The 24,884-nt window shown below is 40.1% G+C and overlaps 2 protein-coding genes across 8 annotated transcripts; one reads left to right on the forward strand and one right to left on the reverse strand.

The window, feature by feature from the left end:
- Nucleotides 1-701: 701 nt before the first annotated feature.
- Nucleotides 702-7,912, forward strand: IL17D (interleukin 17D). Of its 2 annotated transcripts, none has more exons than XM_034410088.3 (3): nucleotides 702-2,836; nucleotides 5,266-5,561; nucleotides 6,555-7,912. In XM_034410088.3, the coding sequence occupies exons 1-3, from the start codon at nucleotides 2,750-2,752 to the stop codon at nucleotides 6,874-6,876; spliced, it is 705 nt and encodes a 234-aa protein (XP_034265979.1). In that variant the 5' UTR covers nucleotides 702-2,749; the 3' UTR covers nucleotides 6,877-7,912. The 2 variants fall into 2 exon arrangements, with proteins under 2 accessions (XP_034265979.1, XP_034265989.2); XM_034410098.3 differs by having other exon boundaries at nucleotides 988-2,461.
- On the reverse strand, nucleotides 6,337-23,572 carry EEF1AKMT1 (EEF1A lysine methyltransferase 1). Of its 6 annotated transcripts, none has more exons than XR_015734386.1 (6): nucleotides 23,433-23,572; nucleotides 20,919-21,067; nucleotides 19,282-19,364; nucleotides 16,941-17,221; nucleotides 15,713-15,900; nucleotides 6,337-6,767 (listed from the first exon to the last, which is right to left on the reverse strand). XR_015734386.1 is itself a non-coding variant. In XM_034410108.3 (5 exons), exons 2-5 carry the CDS (start codon nucleotides 21,063-21,065, stop codon nucleotides 14,593-14,595), a joined length of 654 nt encoding a protein of 217 aa, XP_034265999.1. In that variant the 5' UTR covers nucleotides 21,066-21,067; nucleotides 23,433-23,572; the 3' UTR covers nucleotides 14,562-14,592. The 6 variants fall into 6 exon arrangements, 2 of the variants coding, with proteins under 2 accessions (XP_034265999.1, XP_087750814.1); XR_004589987.3 differs by lacking the exon at nucleotides 6,337-6,767 and adding an exon at nucleotides 14,562-14,735; XR_015734388.1 differs by lacking the exon at nucleotides 6,337-6,767 and adding an exon at nucleotides 14,562-14,735 and having other exon boundaries at nucleotides 23,353-23,441.
- Between the last annotated feature and the right edge of the window lie 1,312 nt (nucleotides 23,573-24,884).

A 24,884-nucleotide genomic window follows, 5' to 3' on the forward strand; every position in this document is an offset into this window, starting at 1 on the left:
TTTAATCATTCCTAATCATTATTTGATTATATTTGACCACAATTGATCCATGTTTTCCAAATTGCAAAATGTGAACTTCCTGTCTTGTACACAGCCAAATTTTATTCAGTTCTGTGCACATGAGATTTATTTATGCCATGATATGATAATCTCAGAATATTTTTTTAACCAAGTGAAGTTGTTCCTTATTGTAATTGAAGCAATTTTCTATAAACCATCCTATACCTACTAGGTTAGCTCTGTTCCATAATTTTCTCTGCATCTGTGAAAAAACTGCAGCACACCATCTGTCAAGAACTTGTGTCTAACCATGTTCTAATCTTAGAGTCAAGTTCGTTTTCTGCAGATTGTGGGAATTAATCCACAAACTGAAGTAGGAAATTAGTACTGAGCACATCTAAGAAATGATAGATTTGAATAAAAAAAACAAAGGGAATGTTTCAGAGCTTCACTTTTTCTAATTAGCTAATAAATAATTAACTGACAGATTAGGAAGCCTACATATTTTTCCATGCTTACTAAAACAGATCTATAGTATGACATCACATCCAGCTTTAGGGAGTCATAATTTAGATATTTGCTGGACTTGTAAATTAGCAAAACCCATTTGAATCTATAGAGGCCTTTTATTTTCTGCATCTTCCTCATTATTTGGAAAGTGTAGAAAAATGGAGCAATGCCCAAATATCATCCTTTGCAGTTAATAATGATAAATTTTAATTAATTATACATATTTCATTAAAGTTTTAAGCAAGAAAAAAGCAAAACTGGGATAAATTGATCTTATGCTCTCTAAAACATCTTTCCATCACAAATAGGTTTATTGAAGTTTTAAAGATGAAAACTACTTTAGAGCAGCATTGCTTTTTTAAAATATGTTTTCAATTTGCACCATGTTACCATTTGAAACGGAGTGAAATGTCCAATGCTTAATTTATCAACACTGACCTTATTTCCCTAGGCAAGTATATCAGAGCAAGTTTGGGCAACCATTTTGTTTCTAGAGATAGGGTACAGGCATTGTGCACGCACTCACACACAAAAGTAAGCCATACATTTAAAGTGCTCTGTAGGTAACTCTATCCCAGTCATGGATCTTGTACTCCTTGTAGTAATAAACACAAATGAAAACGTTGGGATTTGTATGACTGAATGGTACACTCTGCTGTAAGTCATCATAATATATTGATACTGTTTCCGGATTGTTTATTTGTACCCTATAACTATCATTAAGTGTTGTACCTTATGATTCTTGATGAACATATCTTTTATGTATACTGAGAGCATATGCACCAAGACAAATTCCTTGTGTGTCCAATCACACTTGGCCAATAAAAAATTCTAATTCTAATTCTAGTATCACGGTCACCATCTATCTCAATGGACTGCAGATGCACCAATGCAGAAATTGGTATGTGGGCTCTGGAGAGAAAGTGGAACTAAAAAATATTTCCAACAACCATGTGAGCCAACAATTATTTGCCTTGTGACGGGGGGGGGGGGATTCCTCCCAAAAGGCTTTGCCAAAAGTGCTTACCATACAGGTAGTTCTCGACTTATGACCACAATTGAACCCAAAATTTATGTTGCTAAGTGAGACATTTGTGAGGTGAATTTTGGCCCCATTTTACCATCTTTCTTGCCACAGTTCTTAAGTGAATCATTGCAGTTGTTAAATTAGTACCCAAGGTTGTTAAGTGAATCTGGCTTCCCCATTGACTTTGCTGGTCAGGTCGCAAAAGATGAGGGGAAACTGCAACCGTCCTAAATGTGAGTCAATTGCCAAGCGGCTGAATTTTGATCACGTGACGATGGGGCTACTGCAATGCTTGTAAATTTGAAAAATGGTCATAAATCACTTTTTTCCAGTGCTGGATTGTAACCTCAAAACAGTCACTAAACGAACTATTGTAAGTCGAAGACCACCTGTACAACTATTTCTTTACATATGTCAGGATCCAGTTTATAGGACTTAAAATGTCTTTCTAAATAGTGCATCCAGATAAAGAACTTACTTTAAGCACCAGCCATCTTGTCCTCTCCATCCTCCCTTTTTGGGGATGGGGTGGGGTTCTAACCCACATTTTTGAATCAACGGCTCTTAGTAATTCGAAATTTGGCTACAACATCGAATTATCGCTTCGAGATGATTTTTGTCCCGGGGCTCCGATGCAAGGCCGAGTCCCCTCCGGATCGGTGCGCGAAAGAACCCGGCGTCCCCCGCTTCATTCAGCCCAGCGAGAAAAACGCTCCAGCAACCGGCCTTTTTCCTCCGGCGCCTCGAAGGGTTCTGGCACCGGCAGCCGGCGGTTCTGCTGCGAAAAGCCGGGCGCTTTTCCAACTTTTCCTCCGCTCCCCCCCCCCCAGTCCAGGGCCAGGAGGACCCCAAGCGCTCGCCAAGCCAGCCCTTCCCTCCGCTCCGCGCGCTGAGGCGCCCCTGGCTGCCATGCAGACTGCCAAGGTAAAGACGGAGCGGGAACGCGTGTCGAGGCGGGGAAGAAGCGGGGCGACGCCTTTGGACCTGCCCGCGGTGCCAACTTCGACCCGACGGGTTCGGAGGCCGTTTTGCTCCAGCCTGGATCGCTTTGCAAAACGTGCGCTCTTGCGCTTCTTCTTCCCCGTTCGGCATCGCGGGCAAGCGGGGCGGCTTAAGGCCAGCCACCCAAGCGCCGCGCTTCTCCTTTCGCCTCTGCTGCTGCTGCTTCTGGCGAGCTCGCGTGGGAAATAAAAGAGCGGGCGTCGGGGTAAGATGAAGGCGACGGCAAGGCGCTTTGGGCTGCGAGCTGTCGGGATGAGGAAAGTCAAAGCGCGCCTTTGGAGAGACGGGCTGGCGGCGGTGAGTAAAAGTGGCGGAACTGCGACGGCTGGCCAGGCTGCTTATGGAAAGTAACAGGCGGAGAACAGTAACAGTAACAGTAACAGAGTTAGAAGGGGCCTTGGAGGTCATCTAGTCCAACCCCCTGCTCACGCAGGAGACCTGTACTAGGGATTCAGCTCAGGGTCTTAGCCACTGAGCCACCCAAGTCAGGCATAAGCCCAGAAGAGCCGTCTGCTTGAACGAGCCCCGTAGATCCTCGCTGTGGCAAGAAAGCGGCGTTGCTTTTTTCACTTGTAAGAGCCGCTGATCGCTGCGGCGCTTCAGGTGAAACCAGTGGTGAAATCCAATTTTTGTTACTATCGGTTCTGTGGGCGTGGTGTGTCTTAGTGGGCATCATAGTGGGCGTGGCAGGGGAAGGATACTGCAAAATCTCCATTCCCACCCCACTCATGGGGAAGAATATTGCAGAATATCCATTCCCACCCCACTCTCGGGCCAGCTAGAGATGGTATTTGCCAGTTCTCCGAACTGCTCAAAATTTCCGCTACCGGTTCTCCAGATCCTGTCAGAACCTGCTGGATTTTACCCCTGGGTGAAACGTATTTATATGAATAACTTTGGTGCCCTGTTGTAGCAGATTTTACCAACCAACGGTTCTTGAGTCAATTTTGAGCAACAGTGAGCAATTTCAGTCAGAAACCTAAAGGTAGAAAAGAATGCTTGAATATCAGCAAGAATATTGAATATTATTATTATATTATATAAGCTATATTACTCCCTCGTTCATTCAATTTCTATAGTTACCCATCCCAATCAATGATTCTGGACGGCTGTTTCCAAAGTATTGTACAATCCTGATATATTGTAGAACCAACAATTATGGGTATAAATTGCACTAATTAGTTGTGGGTTTTTAAAGGATTTGTCCCATGTGGCTGCAGAGTCTGCTGGGCGGGTGATCCACTGGACTTGGCTAGTTCTAACAGTATTACTGTCAGTACAATGGGGATTCGTCTATCAGCCAACATCACAAAACCTGATCCTGATTAGGGCTGTGAGTGTAGGAGAAGTGGCAGAACTTGAAGATGGAGTCAAAAGAGAATTCTCTACCTAGCCATAAGTGGACTGAGTTCAACCACTCTTGAATTCTAGCATCTAAATAGTCCTATCCTGTGCATAGGCATGAGTAATATTAAATTAGTTTAATTTGAACTTCATGTGTGGTCCTGCTCTTTTGCACCTGACAGGAAGTTCTTGAGTCAATTTCTAGCAATAATGGGCCAGAAACCAAGAGGTAGAAAAGAACACTTGAATCAAACCATTGCAATAGGACAGGAATCCATACTAAAGCATCAAGGTCATCCAGCTGGCTTCCATTAGTAAGGGAGGACTAGACCTGGATCACCCCACTCTTAGTCCAGCACCTTAGCTGGATCCAACACCACATCTCTGGATATGGGTTCCAAAGTTTAGAATAGAATAGAATAGAATAGAATAGAATAGAATAGAATAGAATAGAATAGAATAGAATAGAATAGAATAGAATAGAATAGAATAGAATAGAATAGAATAGAATAGAATAGAATTCTTTATTGGCCAAGTGTGATTGGACACACAAGGAATTTGTCCTAGGTGTATATGCTCTCAGTGTAAATGAGGAAAATAAAATACATTCTTCAAGAGTAAAAAGATAAAACACTTAGTGATAGTCAAGGTTACTAATAAACTATCAAATTGTACTAGGAAACAAATAAATAAAACATAAATTGGACGATACAAGCAACATGGTTATAGTAATAAATGGGAAGAGATAGATACTAGTAGATACTAGTAAGGAAGAGATGAATAATAGTAATATAGTCTTAGTAAATTATTTGACAGTGTTATGGGAATTAGTTGTTAAGCAGAGTGATGGCATTCGGGAAAAAACTGTCCTTGTGTCTAGTTGTTCTGGTGTGCAGTGCTCTATAGCGTCATTTTGAAACAATTTATGTCCAGGATGTGAGGGGTCTGTAGCTATTTTCACAGCCCTCTTTTTGACTCGTGCAGTATACAGGTCTTCAATGGAAGGCAAATTGGTAGCAATTGTTTTTTCTGCAGTTCCAATTATCTGTTGAAATTTGTGTCTGTCTCGTTTGGTTGCAGAGCCAAATCAGACAGTTATGGAGATGACAAGATAATCAATAATTTCTCTGTAGAACTGAATCAGCAGCTCTTTGGAGAATTGGAGAAGATCTCAGATGCAATGTTTCCAAATTCAGGCTTAAGCAAACAATATGATCAGTCAAGAAAAACTCCCTGAAATTGTTTTTAACCAACATTCTTTTTCTGCATGTCAAATTCTATAGCATTTTGTGGGGTTGGGAGGGGGAAATGAATCCCTTTGTTTCTCTCCCATATAAAGCTATAAATATCTTTTATATCGTTTCATCTCCTGGTCTTTACAGGGATGGATACTGGTTTCTCTTCTTTTGTGTGGGCTGGGTTTCTCCAGAGTTGAAGCTGTCAAAATAAGCAAGCGTCCCATGCGCTCTCGATCCTGTGCAGACCGACCTGAGGAGCTTTTGGAACAGCTGTATGGAAGACTCACAGCTGGCATGCTCAGTGCCTTCCATCACACCCTGCAATTGGAGCCCATGGAAAATGACCAGAACATCAGTTGTCCAGTGGGAGGCAGGCTAGCTACTGACAAGAAATACCGGCTCCCCATCAATCTCAACAGTGTCTCCCCTTGGTCCTACAGGTAACCTGATCTTCTCCTCCTCCTTACCTTTCACATTTTAAAATGGGCCTGGTGGCTCAGCAGACTAAAAGCATTGTGATTAACACCAGCTGTCTGCAATTACTGTAAGTTCAAATCTCACCAGGCTCAAGGTTGACTCAGCCTTCCATCCTTTCTAAGGTAGGTAAAATGAGGACCCAGTTTGTGGGGCCAATAAGCTGACTTTGTATAAATATACAAAAGTATGGAGGCTATTGCTTAACGCATTGTAAGCCGCCATGAGTCTCCGGAGAAGGGCGGCATATAAATCAAATTTTTTAAAAAATGGGTTTAAGTGGAAATGTTTCCAGCATCGTGCTTCAACTACTGTAGCAAACGAGCTTTCATTTTACATAAAATATGTAAAATAAGCCTAAATTTATTCATAATTAAAAGGACAGTTAAAGGAAGGAAGAAAAAGAGTTGGGTTAAAGTTAATATTAAGATATGGGAGGGTCCTCTGTTTACTCATAGCAGCCAGTCATCAATTTATAGTTCCTTTTCTTTTTTAAAAAAAAGTGGGTATGCAATCCATTTGCACATGAGGCATATGTTTTTTCCAGTAGGCAGTGGCTTTTCGATGTCTTTTTATTTGTAAGCTATCTAGAGTTGGCAGGGAGTCAGGCAGCCTAGAAATGAAATGAATGAATGATAAAATAAATAATAAAATAGAAAAGGGGGTTGATTGTGCAGTTGTGCCCATCATCTCCAAATGTTTCCATATTGATGTTTGATTGAAACCAGGGAACTCAACTCGCATTATTCCAGGTGACAGTAAATTGTCCAGTTCTTTATTTTCCTCTTGGCCTAATAACAGCATGATAATGTAAAGAATATCTCAACATTCTGCTATACAACATTCCTCTCCATTCAGATCAACCAAGAAATAGAGGGACAAAGAGCAACAGGAGAGGTAGCGGGGGAAGTTGGGACAAAATGTCCAAAGTGAATCTTTCTTCTTTTCCTTTGGCACAGAATCTCCTACGATTCTACCAGGTATCCAAAATACATTCCTGAAGCCTACTGTCTTTGCAAAGGCTGTCTTACAGGTGATTACGGAGAAGAAAATCTCCATTTTCGAAGTACGCCAGTATTTATGCCGACAGTCATCTTGCACCGAACCACATCCTGCACGGGAGGCCGCTACGTTTACACTGAGGATTATGTCTCTATTCCTGTGGGCTGCACCTGTGTACCAGAACATGAAAAAGAAGCACAGCAAGTGAATTCCAGCATAGATAAAAGAGCAGTAAAATTGCTGGGGAATCAGAATAATGACAAGCCAGCATCCAAATGAGGAACGGAAAAGAGGCCAGAAACAAAGGATGTTTTGGTTCATAACTTCTGTTTCAGAGAACTGTAATCTCCACTTCCTGCAACAGAGTTCATTTCACAGAACTTGGGGTCAATTGTAATTAAAATTGTACTTCCTTTAAAAAAACAGTGGGGTTTGCAAGATGCTTTTTTCCTCATAATTGGAGGTTTGACAGATCATGGAGAGTTGCAATACTGTAATGCTGGGGAACACTTATGTTGAAGCAGTTTAAGATATTTAAAAGTGCTAGATAGATGTTCTATATTCCAGTGCTTTGCTATCAAATACTCAAGATATGCTGAGCAGGGATGCAGCATTGATTTTTTGTGTACAATAAAATCTTGGTTCAACAGGTTTTGGATACAATGGACAAACTTTTCATTTGGATTGTTTATCGATCAAATGAAGTTTTTATTGAAAGTTATGCTATTTGTATCAATTACATAACACACATGACATACATTGATGCAAATGACAAATTCTGATTTAGCAAACATTCAGACTTAATGGATGTCCCCTCCCCACTCAGTGGTCTATGAAATCAATGTTTCATTGCATTTTCTCTCAATCCTTACACAGGATGCAAGTGAGGGCCCCTGAAAATGAAAGCGAGAACAACATAAGTGAATAAAACATTTTTTCAAAGAATGCTGAAAAATTAGCTGTGCCTCTGCAACTGATTTTTTAAAAAGTGTAAGTAGCTTTGACTTGGTATATAGAATCTTATATTCTGGACCAAATATAGTTGAGTAGGGTATTGTGTCAAAAGCACTAGAATTATTTTAAAACTGTTAAAAACTATTAAATACATTAAGCTTGCTGATGGCTATCAATGTAAATGCTTTTAAAAAAGGGACTCAATAAATGTATAGAGAATAGATCTGTCAGTGACTATTGATCTTGGTTGGTTTATTAGCTCTAGCAGAAATGTACTAAAGGAGTGTGGGTTGCCAACTATAGAAACATTAAGTACTTGTCAATTGATGTTCATTGAATAAATAACCATTGTTTAAAAACATTCAGGTTTGGGTTTTACTGGGTTTACATCCTAATCTGGCAAATCTTGCCATCTACACTACAAGAGATGACCTCAATCAGACAATCTTCAGCTACACTGCAGTAGCTGGCCAAGTCCTGAAGAGCCCCAATTTGGAGAAAGCTGCCTGTGACAGAGGTTACTTCTCGCACCATTGTGAAAAGCAAAGCATTGTCTGGTTTATGAGCCCTTTCAGACGCCTGGAAATATGCCGATTGCCTCTCTAAACTATTTTAACTTTTGGTAGCAGCTTTGGGAATACATAAACGAACATCAATAAAATGAAATCATGGAGAGTTCAAAAAAAACCAAAACAAAAGGCAGACAAATGTGTTTTGGCATTCCTTTCTCAAGAGAGAGAAATGGCCAAATTCAAGGAAAACATGAGCCAAACTCTTGAAAAGTAAAAGTTCTCTGAATTGTGTATGCACAAGGCATCTGCCACTACCTCCTGAAACAGCAAGACACAGAAAAACTGCTTAGCCCTGCTTTCCTGGAGTTTAATCATTTCAAGCTCCTTTCCCCCCCAACTTCAATTGCCATACTAAATACGCATTTCTCAAATTGATTTCTTTTCCAAATTATTCATTGGTGACTATCCTTGGAGCCATCTGTTTGTAACAGCTACAAGGCAGGAGGGGTGACTAAGGTGGGGAAGAAGAGCAAACCGTGACACCGGTGATTTAATCACCGAATTGGTGATTAAATCTGCATTTGATTGGGAATTGGGTCTCACTTCAAGAGGGACTGGATTCCTGTTTCCATCATTCCATCTCTCTCCGTCTCCCTCCCTCCCTCAAATGCAGAAATAAAATGTGACAATTTTAGTGTCTGCATCCAAATTTGGGGATGAGATTTGGGAATTTATTTATTTGGGACCTTATTTTTTTTTTTTGCAATAGAAATAAAAAGCAGTATACTATAATGGTTAATTTTGGCTATGGAATCTCTCTCTCTGTGTGTGTACACATGCTCCTTTATCAGCTTGTTTGAAGGCTGCCAGCCTAGGCTGAGGAGACCAAAGAATCAGAAGCAGATTTCAAGCAATGTGTTTTTCTTCAACTGATATTGACAAAATGGATAATTATTTTATTAGATTTAGGTACAGTACTGCCCAACTCCTAGGCAATTATGAATCATGTGCTGAGAAGGCTGGAAAAAGAAAAGCCTGGAAATTAATCTTAGAAAGAATAATGGAAAATACAATTTATTTATCCCAACAGAGAAAACTGAAGAGAAAGGATAGCTGTCTTCTATAAGGCTGTTATTCAGAGATTAAGTGGGTTTATTCTGTCCTGATCCAAAAGACAGGAAGATCAAATTCTGGGCAATGTGAAAACCCTTTGTCTGAAATCATAGAGAGCCACTGCATCCAAGCAAGAATTCAAGCAAAACAGAATGCTTTCTTCCCGTGCATACAATATGGAAATAAAACAGAGCCATGGTGAATTTCTAAAGTATCAGGTCCATCTAGGAAACAAGATGGATTAATCAAAATCTAAGGAACAATTAGGTAAGAACTTTTGTATCTGTACTGGATTCCTATCATCTCTTGCGTCTCTGGAAATCTTTAAACTTTTATATCATAGATTAATCATTTAAGGTGTCCTTCGTTTCTAGAAAACTTAACCAATTGATGAATTTGTCTCTATGTCTATCACTGATATGTGTCTTTTCCCACTAAACATTCTCTTTAAATTATCTCCCAGACCAAGCATATGGCTCACATAGTATCTGTACTGAAAAACAGGAACATTTGCAGTTGAAAAAACTCAAATAGTCTTTACTTTATAAGGGGGGAAATGACACATGATTTCATCAAGGCAAACATATGATTTTAATTTATTTCATGCCAGAAAATTGATTTCCTATTCACTGTTGTTAAAGACTCTAAAGATTCTTAAAATGTTTTTCGGTACTATTACATGAACAAAAACTCACAGCTCTTTCTGCTCAAGTGGAAAGAGCTTATTTCCAACTAGATGCACTTGGACTACATCAGCTACCAAACCAGTAACAATTTGAAAGTTATTGGTGGGTAAAATGAAGACCCAGATTGTTGGGGGCAATATGCTGACTCTGTAAACCGCTTAGAGAGGGCTGTAAAAGCACTGTGAAGTGGTATATAAGTCTAAGTGCTATTGATATTGCTACCTCCTTGTAGTAAATTGTTAAACTGCTTGGCAATGAGTAGGTGTAGACCAGGGGTCTGCAACCTTAAACACTCAAAGAACCATTTGGACCCAATTCCCACAGAAAAGAAAACACCGGGAGCCACAAAACCCTTCCCGTGCCTGACTATTTCTTGAGCGGCCACAAAACTAGCATATGTAGTTGAATTAAATGTTCTGAAACTTTTCTTCTATTTATCCATGGTTGGCCTACCGGGGGTTGAAAAGCTCAATAAATCGCATGCCGGCGGGTGTCGCACATTGGCGGTTGTGACACATATTTTGAGTGACAGGGAGCCGCAGTAGAGGGGTGAAAGAGCCACATGCGGCTCCAGAGCCGCAGGTTGCTGACCCCTGGTGTAGACCATTCAACCAAAACCATGCAGTTCACCTGGTGTTGACCAGTTCTTGATCCTTTTCTCAACCACTTCTGCTGTTATTAGAAGTCTTTTTTTTTCATTTCAGCTTCTTTTTTGAATTCATATCTACCTCTTTTATCCAAGTTGCATTCTTGTATTTCTTTGGGTTGCCCCATAGCTGCGACCAGACATTTGCTTTCTTCTGTCAGGTTTTGACTGGTTTATTGCAGTCTCTCCATTGACAGATTGATAGAAATGTTTCTAATTCAGCTGAAATTGGAGATTCTGCAAATATGCATTTGCTGATCTTCTTGGCTCTAGCTGTTATTTGCTGCTTTTATTATTTCTAGCCCTACCTTGATTTTCTTTGTTTCTCGTGATATTTCCAGCTCAGGTATTTTTTTGGTCTTCTTGTTCTTCAGCTTTTCTTTTCATCTGTTCTAGCTTGCTTACATCCGATCTTTGCATGCTGACTTTATTTTCCAACCTTATTATAAACTGAGAGACACTTTATTAATCTTAGAGCATTCATTGAATTGGTTAAATTTCCAAAGAACTTCAGAAAGGTTGGGCAATATTTTATTTATTTATTTATTTTCAATTTATATACCGCCCTTCTCCCTGAGGACTCAGGGCGGTGCACAGCCAGAATTAAAAACATGAAATACAAATATTAAAAACAATTAAAATCTATATAAATTTGGCCCAAAATTTAAAAAAACCACAAACCAATATTGCCTGTGTCCTCAATTTATAATGGTAATAAATGCCCTCTCCCCGCTTTTGATATTACTGATATTGTTTAGGCAATTTATTCATCACGGGAATTAAGTAATGATTGTATTAAAAAAAAAAATTCCAATCCAAGGAAATTATTTGACAACTTAAATGCGAACAAGACTTCAAAAATAGTATCTAGTCTCAGACTGAAGTCTGAAGATAATGACTGCAATCCATGTTATGAGACAGTGCTTTGTGCCAAGTCAAATGTTCCTTTCTGCTCTTCCATTTCAAAATTTATTTTACATTAAAATAAATATTAAACTGTTTTATAATATTAAAATACACAAGCCAATGGCAGGATGGCCCTCATTTGTAAAACACTGAAAAAATCAAGATTCCCTGTAGTTACAGAAAGCACTCAAATATTTGAAAATCCAGGCCAAACAGACTTAGCATGCATTCACACACACAACACATCTTTTCTACTATAAAACACAAACACAGAAGACACTGACGATGTCAAAAAAAAATCAAATCTTACATGTAGTTTGACAACAAAAGGCTCTTACAAGCAAGATGGGAAATGCGATTGCCTTATAACCTTGGAAACCGGGTAGGAGCACAAAGGGGGCACAGATGAAGTAATGAAAGAGATTATGATGTTTCTAACTATAGCCATTCCCTGAACAGTTGCTGGTGATAATATATACATCCGGACATCGGTAACCTAAATATAAATTATTCCAGTGCAAGCCACAGGTTATGGAACCGAGACTCTTGATGTACTCTCAGTAGCTTCACATTGCAGTCATCCTTTGAAGACATCTGTTTAGGAATAACTGTTTTACAGCAACCCCACAGTAGCATTCTGTTAATAGAAAGGGAGGGGAAACCGGCCTTAAATCAGTCTGGTGGAAGTGTCTGTCCCCGATAATTGAAATAGTCATCTGTCCTGAAGCTGTTATTGTAATTGCAAGGTTTTTTTTCCTTTATTGCTCTCAGCAATGCTATACAATTTCTTCTGTGGCTAGTGCCTGGAGTTTAAATTCTCAGCTGGAATGATCATAGAAACAGAAAACTCATGGTAGAAAAACACCTAGCGGTCCATTGAGTCTGCCCTTTGACTTTGTCTTTTGTTTTCTTTTTAAAAAATTATATTTAATTATTATTATTATATTTTATTGTTATTTTTAATTTTTGTCAAATGTTGGACGTGTTTATCCCAAGCATGTTTAAACTTGATGATTGACTCACTATCTCAGTTGGTTTCAAGTGTCCACTATAGCTAATCCTTGATTTATGACAATTGAGCCCAACATTTCTGTTGTTAAGTGAGACATGTGTTAATTGAATTTTGCCCCATTTTATGACCTTTCTCACCACCGTTGTTAAGTGAATCACTGCAGTTGTTGCGTTAGTAACAGGGTTGTTAAGTAAATTAGGCTTGCCCATTGACTTTGCTTGTCAGGAGGGTCGCAAAAGGTGATCACATGACTTTGGCTCCTGTAGTAATTTATTAACACCTATGGGGGGGGGAAGGGATGCGGTGGCTCGGTGGCTCAGTGACTAAGTCACTGAGCTTGTCAATCAAAAGGTCGGCACTTCAGTGGTTCGAATCCCTAGTGCCACGTAACGGGGTAAGCTCCCATTACTTGTCCCATCTTCTGCCAACCTAGCAGTTCGAAAGCATGTAAAAAATGCAAGTAGAAAAATAGGGACCACTTTGGTGGGAAGGTAACAGCGTTCTGTGCGCCTTTGGTGTTTAGTCATGCCGCCACATGGCCACGGAGACGTCTTCGGACAGCGCTGGCTCTTCAGCTTTGAAACGGAGATGAGCACCACCCCCTAAATTTGGGAATGAGTAGCACATATGTGCGAGGGGAACCTTTACTTTAACCTTTATGAAAAAACTATTTGTAACAGAATAACAAAATTGGAAGGGATCTTGGAGGTCTTCTAGTCCAACCCCCTGCTCAAGCAAGAGATCCTATACTATTTCAGACAAATAAATGTCCAATCTCTTCTTAAAAACCTCCACTGTTGGAGCACCCACAACTTCTGGAGGCAAGTCATTCTGCTAATTAATTGTTTAATTTTCAGGAAATTTCTCCTGAGTTCTAGTTGGTTCTCTCCTTATTAGTTTCCATCCATTCTTTTTGCCCTGCCTTCAGATGCTTTGGTGAATAGGTTGACCCTCTGTATAGTGATATTCACATGACAAACAGTATTGTTGTAGCCCAATGCATCAGATCCTGAAAGGGGGGGGGGGACTTCTAAGGGCACTTCCACATCAATTTCAATTTCATCTGCAATCCAGTTTAACTCTGTCAGCCTCAAAAATCAAGTTAGGTAATAAAATTATAGGTGTTGGGGGAAAAATCACTTTATTGCAGCTTGCCCTGTCAAGCCCAGTGTGGACTCTAAAAAAGAGAACTTTTTATCTCCTTCATCAAAAGATGTTTTTAAGTGGCTTCACATACATATTACTGTACAAAGTAAAATAAAGATCATGCAGAATGGTGTATAGTAAAATAATATTGTGAATGTATTCCTAATGTTTTAATGCACTGATGGTCTTTTTATGCTTGAAAGAAGCAATATATATATATATATATATATATATGTAGGTCTTTGGTTATTCGGGTCTTCTCCCACGTAAAATTGGAAGTGTCTTGGCGACGTTTCGACGAAGTCTCATTCGTCATCTTCAGGCTGGTGTTCTCGGCTTCGTGCTTCCAAATTAAATATATATATTTAATTTGATTTATATGCCGCCCTTCTCCGGAGACTCGGGGCAGCTTACAATGTGCTCAGCAATAGCCTTCATCCTTTTGTATATTTATATAAAGTCAGCTTATTGCCCCCACAACTGGGTCGCTGAGTCAACCTTGAGCCTTGGCGAGATTCGAACCTGCAGTAATTGCAGGCAGCTGGTCTTAATAACGAGCTTAATAACAGGGTGCCTTAGACCACTGTACTACCAAGGCTCTTTTATTTTATTTTATATTATTTTATTTTAGGTCTAATATTCATTAGACTCCTTAAAAACAAGTGTGAGGAAATTCAATGTATTGAAATAATTATTATCCCTTCTCTATTTCAGACAGGTAGCTCTGTACGCTCCAATATGTGTATCTTAAATAGTTGAAATCAACACTATATACTAATTATGGATAATAGCACCTCCTTCTACATAGGATACCAAAAAGCAAACCTAGAAAAATATTTTTTATCGAATTTAGAAATTGCCCATCTCCCTTACAAAGGGATTCATATCAGCTGAAATGTAACCAGAAACAAAAAATATTGATGGATGCATCATTAAAAAAAAGAAATGGCAGGTGTTTACTTTGTCAGAAACGGAAAAATCATTCCAGCTTGAAAAATCCTATTAATATTTATTGGGTTATCAAGAGAGAGAATCCACATCCAGTCCAGAATCATAATTCACATAGCATCGAAATTCATTAGCTAAATTTCGAGCATGTTTTGGAATAAACTTGCACATTTTCACACCAAGATATTTAGCAGCATATTCTTCCATGATTAAACCTGAAAACAAAACAAAACTTTAGAATAGTCCTTCTAGATCAGAACAGGTTTTATGTATTTCCAATTATGGTCCAATCAGCTGCTCCCAGAAAGCTCCTAAATTGGGTGTAAAAATGAAAATTCTTTCCTGCTATCCACAGATAAGCTGCTACAGTAGTCCTCAACTTATGACCGTTAACAGAGCCTGCAATTATAGTTGTTAGTCAAGGTTGTTAAGCCAGTCACCCATGACTGTGCCCGATTGTATAACTTCTTTTGTGCTGGTCATTAAGTAAACAGGCAGTAAAGCAAAGATGGTGGTCATACAGCGAACTCATTGCTACAGCACGATTTTTGCTGGAAACCAGAAATAAATGTGTTTATTTATAAATCCTTGTCATGTGATTGCACAACTCTGCAAATGGCAGTAAATGCAGGCCGGTTGCCAAGTGCCCAAAATGTAACTTCAAATCTAGGTTGTAATTAGCTTTTTCAGAGCTTTTTCAGCTCTCTAATAACTTTGAACGGTTGTTAAGCAACCAGTCATAAGTCAAGAACTACCTACATGTTCAGACAGCACCATTGTTATGATAAAGCTATCAAAAGTACAAATTCTTCTCAAACTACTTCCCCAGGATATCCATTTTTTCACCTTACAAATCTTACACTGTGGGGAAGAGCTGATTGGTTCCCAAATGGGAACATTGTGAAAAAAATACAATCCAAAACAGTTCAACAGATACCAGCCATGAAATACGCTAAAGGAATATTTGTTCTACCATATGTTCTGAATCAAGTAACACTTCGTACAGCATTCTTTTAAGCAGTAAATCTAATATACTATGTTCATAGATTAGTCCTGGCACATTCCCCATATCTGGTCATACCATGGCAAAAATATAGATAGTCTTCAACTTACGACCACAATTGAGCCAAATATTTCTGCTAAGTGAAACATTTGTTAAATGAGTTTTGCTCGATTTTACGACCTTTCTTACCATATTTGTTAAGTGAATCACTGTAGTTGTTCAGTTAGCATCATGGTTGTTAAATATCTGTCATCCCAATTGACTTTTCTTGTCAGAAGGTAACAAAAGGTGATCACATGACCCCGAGACATTGCAACTGCCATAAGTATGGGTAAGTTGTTAAGCATCTGAATTTTGATCACATGACCATGGGGATGCTGTAATGGTTGTAAGTGTGAAAAATGATCATAAGTCCCTCTTTTCAGTATTATCGTAACTTTGAATGGTCACTAAATGAACTGTTGTTAAGTCGAGGACTACCTGAATACATATCTTAGGTGAAACAGAGCATGCTTTTGAAATTTATTCCAAATGCCATCAACTTCTGAATGAGTTATTGCTGGTCCTCTAAAGCTTTAAATACCTGTTTTCAGTTATAGTTTTATACTCAAAGCCACTGCCCTTTGATATGTCTGACAATGCTGTTATTTCTCTGTACTTTCTCCCCTTTTTACTTTCCCCAACCTCCAATGCTGTCTGCTGGTCCCCTTTGGCACAACAATGATAGGAGAAATATTTAATTACAGGTAGTCCTTGTGGGTCATTCAGAGAAGTAGTTATTAAGTGAAATCGCAACTGTGGCTAGGATCTTACTTTCACTTTTCCTTTGTTTTACAGACTTGCAAAGGCTGTAAATCTGAGGATTAGTCATAAAAGTTACTTTTTCATCACAGTCATAACTGTAAATGGTCACTAAATGAGGCAGTCACAAAGTGAGGACTACCTGAAGTTTTATCAGAACATTCTTCTATAGCCGGGGTGTCAAACTCGATTTCATTGAGAACCACGTCATGGTTGTGTTTGACCTTGGGGGGCCAGGGTGGGTGTGGCCAGGGTGGATGTAGCCAGCTCAATGTCACTTGTGTCGGGGACGCCTGTGGTGGCCTGAGCACTTTGCCAGTTAAAAAAGCAGAGGGTTGCAGGAGGCTGTCGCAACTGAAAACGGAGCTCCCAAGCTGCATTTTTGCTGGCAGAGATACCATGTGCCAGTCCTTTGCTGTTTACAGGGTGGTCCCGCAGGCCAGATCTAAGCGCCCCACGGGCCAAATCTGGCGCGTGGGCCTTGAGTGTGACACCCCTGTTCTTTAGAAACTTATTTTCAGCGTATGCAGCTATAAAGTAATGATTTTACAAATGGCTACCGTTTTCTTTCAATAAACTACCGAAGCAAATGAATTTGAGAAAACAAGTGATGTACCTGTGCAGAGCAGAATCTTTCCTTTAGTTAAGTATTTGATGGTTTCTGCTATTTTTTGGAGACATTCTTCAGATAGGTAGGGTGGATCTGCTAAGACAATATCAAAACTATGTGCTTCAAGGTGGGTTGGAAGTTTCAAAGGACTGTTGTAATCGTAGAAAACATACTCGGTTCCATACACAGAAAATCTCTGGTCATACTCCAAAATGCAGGTTGAAAAACCTTGGCAGTCCTGCTCTTTCAGTTTCTGATAAACACTCGGGGCACTGACACAAGCTATCCTGCAAGGATAATGAAGCAAGGAAAGAAGTGGTTATTTAATATATCAAAATGTTTAATTCACACCTTTTCCTGAATTTAACCACTTACATGAGTCCACAAAAATCATTCTTGTTCAATAATATACCTGTAGAATTATTTTCCCCTCACCAGGGACAGGAAAATCTCTGGAATTGACAGGAAGTTCTGCCAATTCAACAGAACTGAATGAATGATTATTTACAAATAAATCATGAATAATTATTCATTGCACAAGTGCAATCTTGTTCTTGGGTGAATATGCACAGTACTGCAACCAAAGTCAACTTTACAAATAACCTATCACTGAAAAAGTAACAAGTACCTTCTGGATTGCTGCATAAATAGTCCCTGTCCATCTATTTTATACACAGGATAGGATGAAACAGGGTGTGGTTTCCTGAAAGTATGCTGCTTCTATTTCTACTATTATAAATACACTTCTCTTATGCACTTGTGGTTAACACATGTCCAAATATTAAATGCTTTTTAAAGAAGCAGCCTCAGAGTTCTGTGTAACAAAAATCTGCTGATTGCGCTAATAAAGGCAGAAATGTCTAGGGTGGGGTGGGGAGGAGAAGATAGTCAGAAATTAAAGATGGAAACCCCGATCACAGGATGGAAGCCTCACCATTGTTTCTACACATGTAAAAATGTGCAGGGCCTTAACTGCATAGCCGTGGCCATTTCCTTTATTTTTTTGACATTCCCCTTGCCCTGATAATCCTGGATAAAACTCTGGATTCAAATTCTTCTATAGATCAAAGAGACGCAGTGGCTCAGTGGCTAAGACACTGAGCTTGTCGATGAAAAGGTTGACAGTTCAGTGGTTCGAATCCCTAGTGCCGCGTAATGGGGTGAGCTCCCGTTACTTGTCCCAGCTTCTGCCAACCTAGCAGTTCGAAAGCACTTAAAAAATGCAAGTAGAAAAATAGGGACCACCTTTGGTGGGAAGGTAACAGTGTTCCGTGCACCTTTGGTGTTTAGTCATGCCGACCACATGACCACGGAGACATCTTCGGACAGCGCTGGCTCTTCGGCTTTGAAACAGAGATGAGCACCACCCCCTAGAGTCGGGAACGACTAGCACATATGTATGAGGAGAACCTTTACTTATAGATCAAAGACTCATTAAAAGAACGATCTCAACCCCTCATCCATAAAAGGGGAAGGTAGGATATTGTAACAATCCAGAGCTGTTTGCAGATGCTTGAGAAATCAATGTAAAAAACTATTTAGTGATTCTTATCTCGAGTCTGACAGTCCTGTGTCTTAACCGTGAACCCCTACCCCCATGGTCAAAACTACATCATACATGTAATCCTGGATTTACAACCACAATTCCAAACCAGACTTTTTGTTGCTAAGCGAGGAGGTTATAAAGTGAGTTGAACCTGATTTTGCGATCTTTTTTTTTTTTTGGCTACAGTTGTTAAAGAAATCACTGAAGCTGTTCAATGAATTGTGCAGTCATTAAGCAAATAAGAATTTCCACATTGATTTTGCTTGTCAGAAGCCAGCTGAGGTGGTCACAAATAACGACTACATGAGCCAGAATGCTGCAATCATCAGAAATATATGCCAGTTGCCAAGCACCCAAATTTTGATCATGTGACTGTAGGGGCGCTGCAATGCTTGTAAGTGGGAAGGCCGGTGGTAAGTCACTTTTTAAAGTGCTATCGTTAACTTCAAATGGTTAGTAAACAAATGGTTGCAAGTTAAGGACTACTTGTAGTTTAATGCGCTGAAAAGGAAGGCTGATAGAGGAATAAGCAGCATTTTTACAAGATACAGTAGAATCTCTGGTCACGACCATAATTCGTTCCATAACTTTGGTTGCAGCCTGATTTGGTCATGACCTGAACCTAATTTTAGAAATTTGGCGCTTACAAAAAAAATGGCGTGGAAAGGGAAATCGGCCGTGGGAAAAAAAAAACGTGAATTTTTTGGTCGGAACCCGATTTGGTCGTGGTCAGAAGCGTTCGTGACCAGAGGTTCTACTGTAGTCACAATGCTTGGTTTGTAGAGAGCCAACAGAATTTACCTGCCACCTTTCCCAGCTGCTCTTATGGCCTCATTAGCTAAACAAAATGCCGTCTCAGGATCATACCAAAACTGGCTCAGTTGCTGAAAGGGTTAAAAAAAAGTACAAATATTAACAGCACAACTTTTTCAGTAACATTTATCCTTAGAAGATTATTTGCTACAACCCAGAGGTCTGGTTTGGCTGAAATACCAACTTAAAAGAATTAATATCCATCCATGGAAGAAGGGATCAAAAAGATGACGGAATTGGTGGAGATGACGAAGTTAATTATACAAATTAGGGGAAAGAATGTAGTTTGTTTCCACTTGGAAACCGTTTCTGGTTTTTGTGCTCTAACGAGACAAAAATTAAACTTTGAGTTTGGGCCTTCATCATTTTAACAGATTATACAGAGTTGGAAGGGACCTTATAGGTCATCTAGTCCAACCCCCCGCTCAAGCAGGAGTCCAATCTTTTCTTGAAAGTCTCAAGTGATGAAGCTCCTACAACTTCTGAGGGCAAGCTGTTCCATTGGTTGATTGTTCTCACTGTCAGAATTTTGTATGTTGTTGTTATAGAAATGGCTAGTATTAATTATTTTATATAAGTAAAAAGTTAATCGTATAACTATCATGCATCTTACTGCACCAAAAAAAGCTGGAAGACACTGCTTTTTGTTTCTTTTTTCTTTCCTACGCCTATTTCCTTTCTCCCTTTCCCTTCCCCTTTTTGCCATTGTCTTTTTAAATTTTATTTTATATTAAGAAAAAACAATGAGAAGAAAAAATTATATATATATATATATATATATATATATAAAAAAAACAAGGATCCTTGGTACTGAAATACTGGCAGATTTGAATTAGATGATATCAAGACAAAAATAACAAAAATCTAGAAAATCAGTTTAGTTTCAAACAAAAACTAAGAGTGAGTAGGCATACCACTGAATTAAGTTACCATTCACAAATTGTTCCATGAATTCAATAATGAATAGGTCTGTTTGGAAATTATACATATATTTTCCTGAGAATTACAGGTAGTCCTCAACTTACAACAGTTCATTTAGTGACCGTTCAAAGTTACCACAGTGCTGAAAAAAGTGATTTTTTTGCAGCATCCCCACGGTCACATGATCTAAATTCAAACGCTTGGCAACTGACTCATTTACGACAGTTGCAGTATCCCGAGGTCATGTCTTTTGCGACCTTTTGATAAGCAAAGTCTATGGGGAGCCAGATTCACTTAACAAACCATGTTACTAACTTAATAACTGCAGTGATTTACTTAATAACTGTTTCAAGAAAGGTCGAAAATGGGGCAAAAGTTACTTAACAACTGTACAACAGAAATTTGGGGCTCGGTTGTGGTCTTAAGTCGAGGACTATCTGTATCTGCTCCCAGTTCACAGCAGCCACGAATGCAATGGCTGGAGAATGGGAAATAAAGCTGGACTAACATGATACACCAAGATATAAGTAATGGCTGCCAAGGTGCAAATGCTATTAATTTTTTTTGCATAGATCATTAATCAGTGCTCTAAGCTCACTGGAAACTTAGTCACTGCTATTTCCATTCATGGAAACTGGAAGTGAAAACTCGTGAGCCTTTCTACACAGCGTGTACCATTAGCGTATTTTAGCAAAAATGCTTACCCAGTTCTCTTCAATAGAGCCAACCGAATAACTTTGAGTTTTATCAGTAGTCTTAGCTTCTCTCTGCTGTTGCTCGACATAGAACTCCTGCAGAGCAGCTAAAGCTTCAGATGAAAGCTGAGGAACATCATCATCATCATTACTCATTTCTAGATATAAAGCATGAGATTAAAGGCCTTTTATCAGCTGAAAGGAATTGGCAAAAGGTAAACAATTTAGCTATAAAATTCAAATATTTTGCCATGAGAGGAAAAGATTTTTATGTATGAAAAACAAGAGGTTTATATATATATATATATATATATATATGTGTGTGTGTGTGTGTGTGTGTGTGTGTGTGTGTGTGTGTAGGTCTTTGGTTATTCAGGTCTTCTCCCACGTAAAATTGGAAGTGTCTTGGCGACGTTTCAACGAAGTCTCATTCGTCATCTTCAGGCTGGTGTTCTCGGCTTCGTGTTTCCAGGAGCAAATTTTGTTTGCCGAGAACACCAGCCTAAAGATGATGAATGAGACTTCGTCGAAACGTCGCCAAGACACTTCCAATTTTACGTGGGAGAAGACCCAAATAACCAAAGACCTACATACAAACACCCGCGAAAACCTGAGAAAACAAACACACACACACACACACACGTTTGCCAATACAGGTAATCCTCATTTAGTGATCACCAATTGGGACCTTGGCATTAGGGAGCTAGTTGCTAAGTGAAACCATAACTGTACTTCCTTTGCTTTATAGACTTGTAAAGGCCATATATTTTGGGTCCATTTTACAGGTAGTCGTCAACTTACAACAGTTCCTTTAGTGACCATTCAAAGTTACAATGGCCCTGAAAAAAAGTGACCTTTGACTCTTTTTCACACTTATGACCATTGCAGCCTTCCCATGGTCATGTGAGTTACACTCTGATGCTTGACAACTGGTTCATATTTATGATGGTCGGAGTGTCCCGGGATCCTGTGATCCTCTTTTGTGACTTTCTGACAAGCAAAGTCAATGGGGAAGCCATATTCACTTAACCGTGTTACTAACTTAACAACTGCAGTGATTCGCTGAACAAATGTGGCAAGAAAAGTCGTAAAATGGGGCAAAACTCACTTAACAGTTTTCTCACTTAGCAACATACATTTTGGGCTCAATTGTGGCCGTTAGTCAAGGACTACCTGTATTGGGAAAAGGTGATCCACCAGCAAACACAGCTCAGGACTTCTGAACACAATTATGAAATATAATTTTTCTTATAAAACAGCAATCTTCATGTGCGTTCACCATATGCTGTATTTATCACTGTTAACATTTCAAAGATTCATAGAGGTGGTTCTTGTCCTTGTGTGAAAAGCCGTAGTGTTGCTTTTGATTTTTGATAAACCTAAGTCCCTGATCAGATTGTTTAATTCCGGCCAAGTTATGAGATGATGGTTAGAGACGGGGAAGCTAGAGGAACCCTTCTAGCTTTTACTCTTCTGAAGGAGGAAAAACAATTACTACCAACCTGCCTTCCATTGAGGCTCTGTATACTGCACGAGTCAAAAAGGGCTGTAAAAATATTTACAGACCCCTCACATCCTGGACATAAATTGTTTCAACTCCTACCCTCAAAATGACGCTATAGAGCACTGCACACCAGAACAACGAGACACAAGAACAGTTTTTTTCCCCAAATGCCATCACTCTGCTAAACAAATAATTCCCTCAACACTGTCAAACTAGTTATTAAGTCTGCATTACTATTAATCTTCTCATCGTTCCCATCACCCATCTCCTCCCACTTACACTGCATGACTGTAACTTTGTTGCTTGTATCCTTACGTTCATATTGATTGCTTCCTAGTATGATTTGATTGCTTATTCGTACCCTATGACTATCATTAAGTGTTGTACCTTATGATTCTTGTTGAACGTAACTTTTCTTTTATGTACACCAAGAGTGTATACACCAAGACAAATTCCTTGGCCAATAAAGAATTCTATTTTTAAAAAAAAATGAGAGAGAGAGAGAGAGAGAGAGAGAGACTGCAAAGGTCCTCTTTTCTGCTCACATTCTTTTGCTGCCCAGGCAAAAAGGCCTAACATCGACATGGGCCCTCAGTGGTTGCCTTTGTAAATCAGGCCAACCCCCCCACGCTGCACCGCGATGAAAAGGCTCTGCGTTCACGCGGCACACTAATACAGGTATAGGTATATATAGGCGACCAGTAGGCGGCAGCAAAGAGAACCCTCGCTGCTGCCATCTCGCGGTCTGCCGCTTACTTGCAGACAGAGGAGCCCCATGCTAAAACTCGGAACTAATCGGCCGGGCTGGGTCTGCATATCCCGCGAGGGCAAAAGGTACATGGCGGGTGCAGGGTGGCCATTCGGCCACAAACTCTCGTGGAAGGCCCTGGAGACTAAACCCGAACCCTAAACCCTACTCGTGCGGCCGCTCTCGGCTACCCAAAGCTGGTTCTGCCTCCACCACTGACGCTCCCCTCCCCGGCAGCTCGTTCTCCTTGCTTTCCGTCGGCTCCACTCACCAGCAGCCTAGGCCTCTGGGCTCCCGCCCGCCTCTTCTCTCCCGGAGCTCCGCCTTTCCTCCGCCCGGTAACCCAGCCCGCTCCGGCGCCCTCTAGCGCGGAAGGAGAGCCGCTCGCCTGGTTGCTATTTTAACAGGTGCTATTGGGAAGGAAGGAAGAAAAGGAGGAAGGAGGAGAGGGAGGAAGGAAGAGAAAGAATGAAGGAAGGAAGGAGGAGGGGAGGAAGGAAAGGAAAAGAAAAAGGAAGGAGGAGGGGAGGGGGAAGGAAGGGAAGGAAAGAGGAAAGGAAAGGAAAAAGGGAGGAGGGGAGGGAAGGGAGGAAGAAAGGAAGGGAAGGAAGGAAGGAGGAGGGGAGGGAGGAAGAAAAGGAAAGGAAAGGAAGGAGGGGGGAGGGGGAAGGAAGGAAAGGAAGGGAAGGAAAGAGGAAAGGAAAGGAAAAAGGGAGGAGGGAGGAAGGAAGGAAAGGAAGAGAAGGAAGGAAGGAGGAGGGGAGGGAGGGAGGAAGGGAAGGAAGGAAAGGAAAGAGGAAAGGAAAAAGAGGAGGGGAGGGAGGGAGGAAGGAAGGAAAGGAATAGAAGGAAGGAAGGAGGGGAGAAGGAAGGAAGGAAAGGAAGGAAAGGAAGGAAGGAAGGAAAGGAAGGAAAGAAAAAAGGAAAGGAAAAAGGGAGGAGGGGAGGGAGGAAAGAAGGAAGTAAAGGAAGAGAAGGAAGGAAGAAAGAAGGAGGAGGGGAGGGGAGGGAGGGAGGAAAGAAAAGAAATAACATGCCAAGGAAAAAGAGCATGACTTCCCTGATTCTTGTCAAGCACCACGTTTTTAAGGGCATATTATAGCTAAAAAAGAGTGGGATGGGTCGGGTCGGGTCGCTGGGTTGTTGTAGGATTTACAGAGCCTCCCATTCTTTTTATATTCTATCTAATATCAATGCCCAGAGAGATAATGTTATCGTCTGTCACGGTAAAACATTGGGGGGACTTAGAAGGCTTTTTCAAATGGTAAGATTTATTTACCGCACAACGCAGGGGAGGACTTTTCCACTCAGTTTCCATGTCTAAAACAAGCCTACCAAAATGATGTTTGCATGAGCCACTATTGCTACAAACGCCTAATTGTGTAAATGGCAATTTTGCTCAACAGCATCACAAATGGGATTTATTCATAGTGTTGGCACCAATTACGGGCAAGTGTCTGTGAATTCTATGATAAATTGTTTCCCAGTGGTGCCTTTTTATAGTTTTCGGTTGAAAATAAACAAAATGTAGCACTTTGCGTGGTTTTTTCCCCCCAGAAAACTTATTTGTTGCTACTTCGTCCTTAAATAGAAATGATCCAGCACAGACCTCTTGTGAGGCCAGTGAAATCAGATGAATATGTGTGAATATGGCTCTTACCAAAAACGATAAGATGTTATTTTACTGAACTGAAGTTCCATTTTAGGGGAGCGGGATTTGTTC

The sequence above is a fragment of the Pantherophis guttatus genome, chromosome 5 (genome assembly GCF_059756535.1).
Source record: "Pantherophis guttatus breed Tessera chromosome 5, ASM5975653v1, whole genome shotgun sequence".
In the NCBI taxonomy this organism is placed as follows: Eukaryota; Metazoa; Chordata; class Lepidosauria; order Squamata; family Colubridae; genus Pantherophis; species Pantherophis guttatus.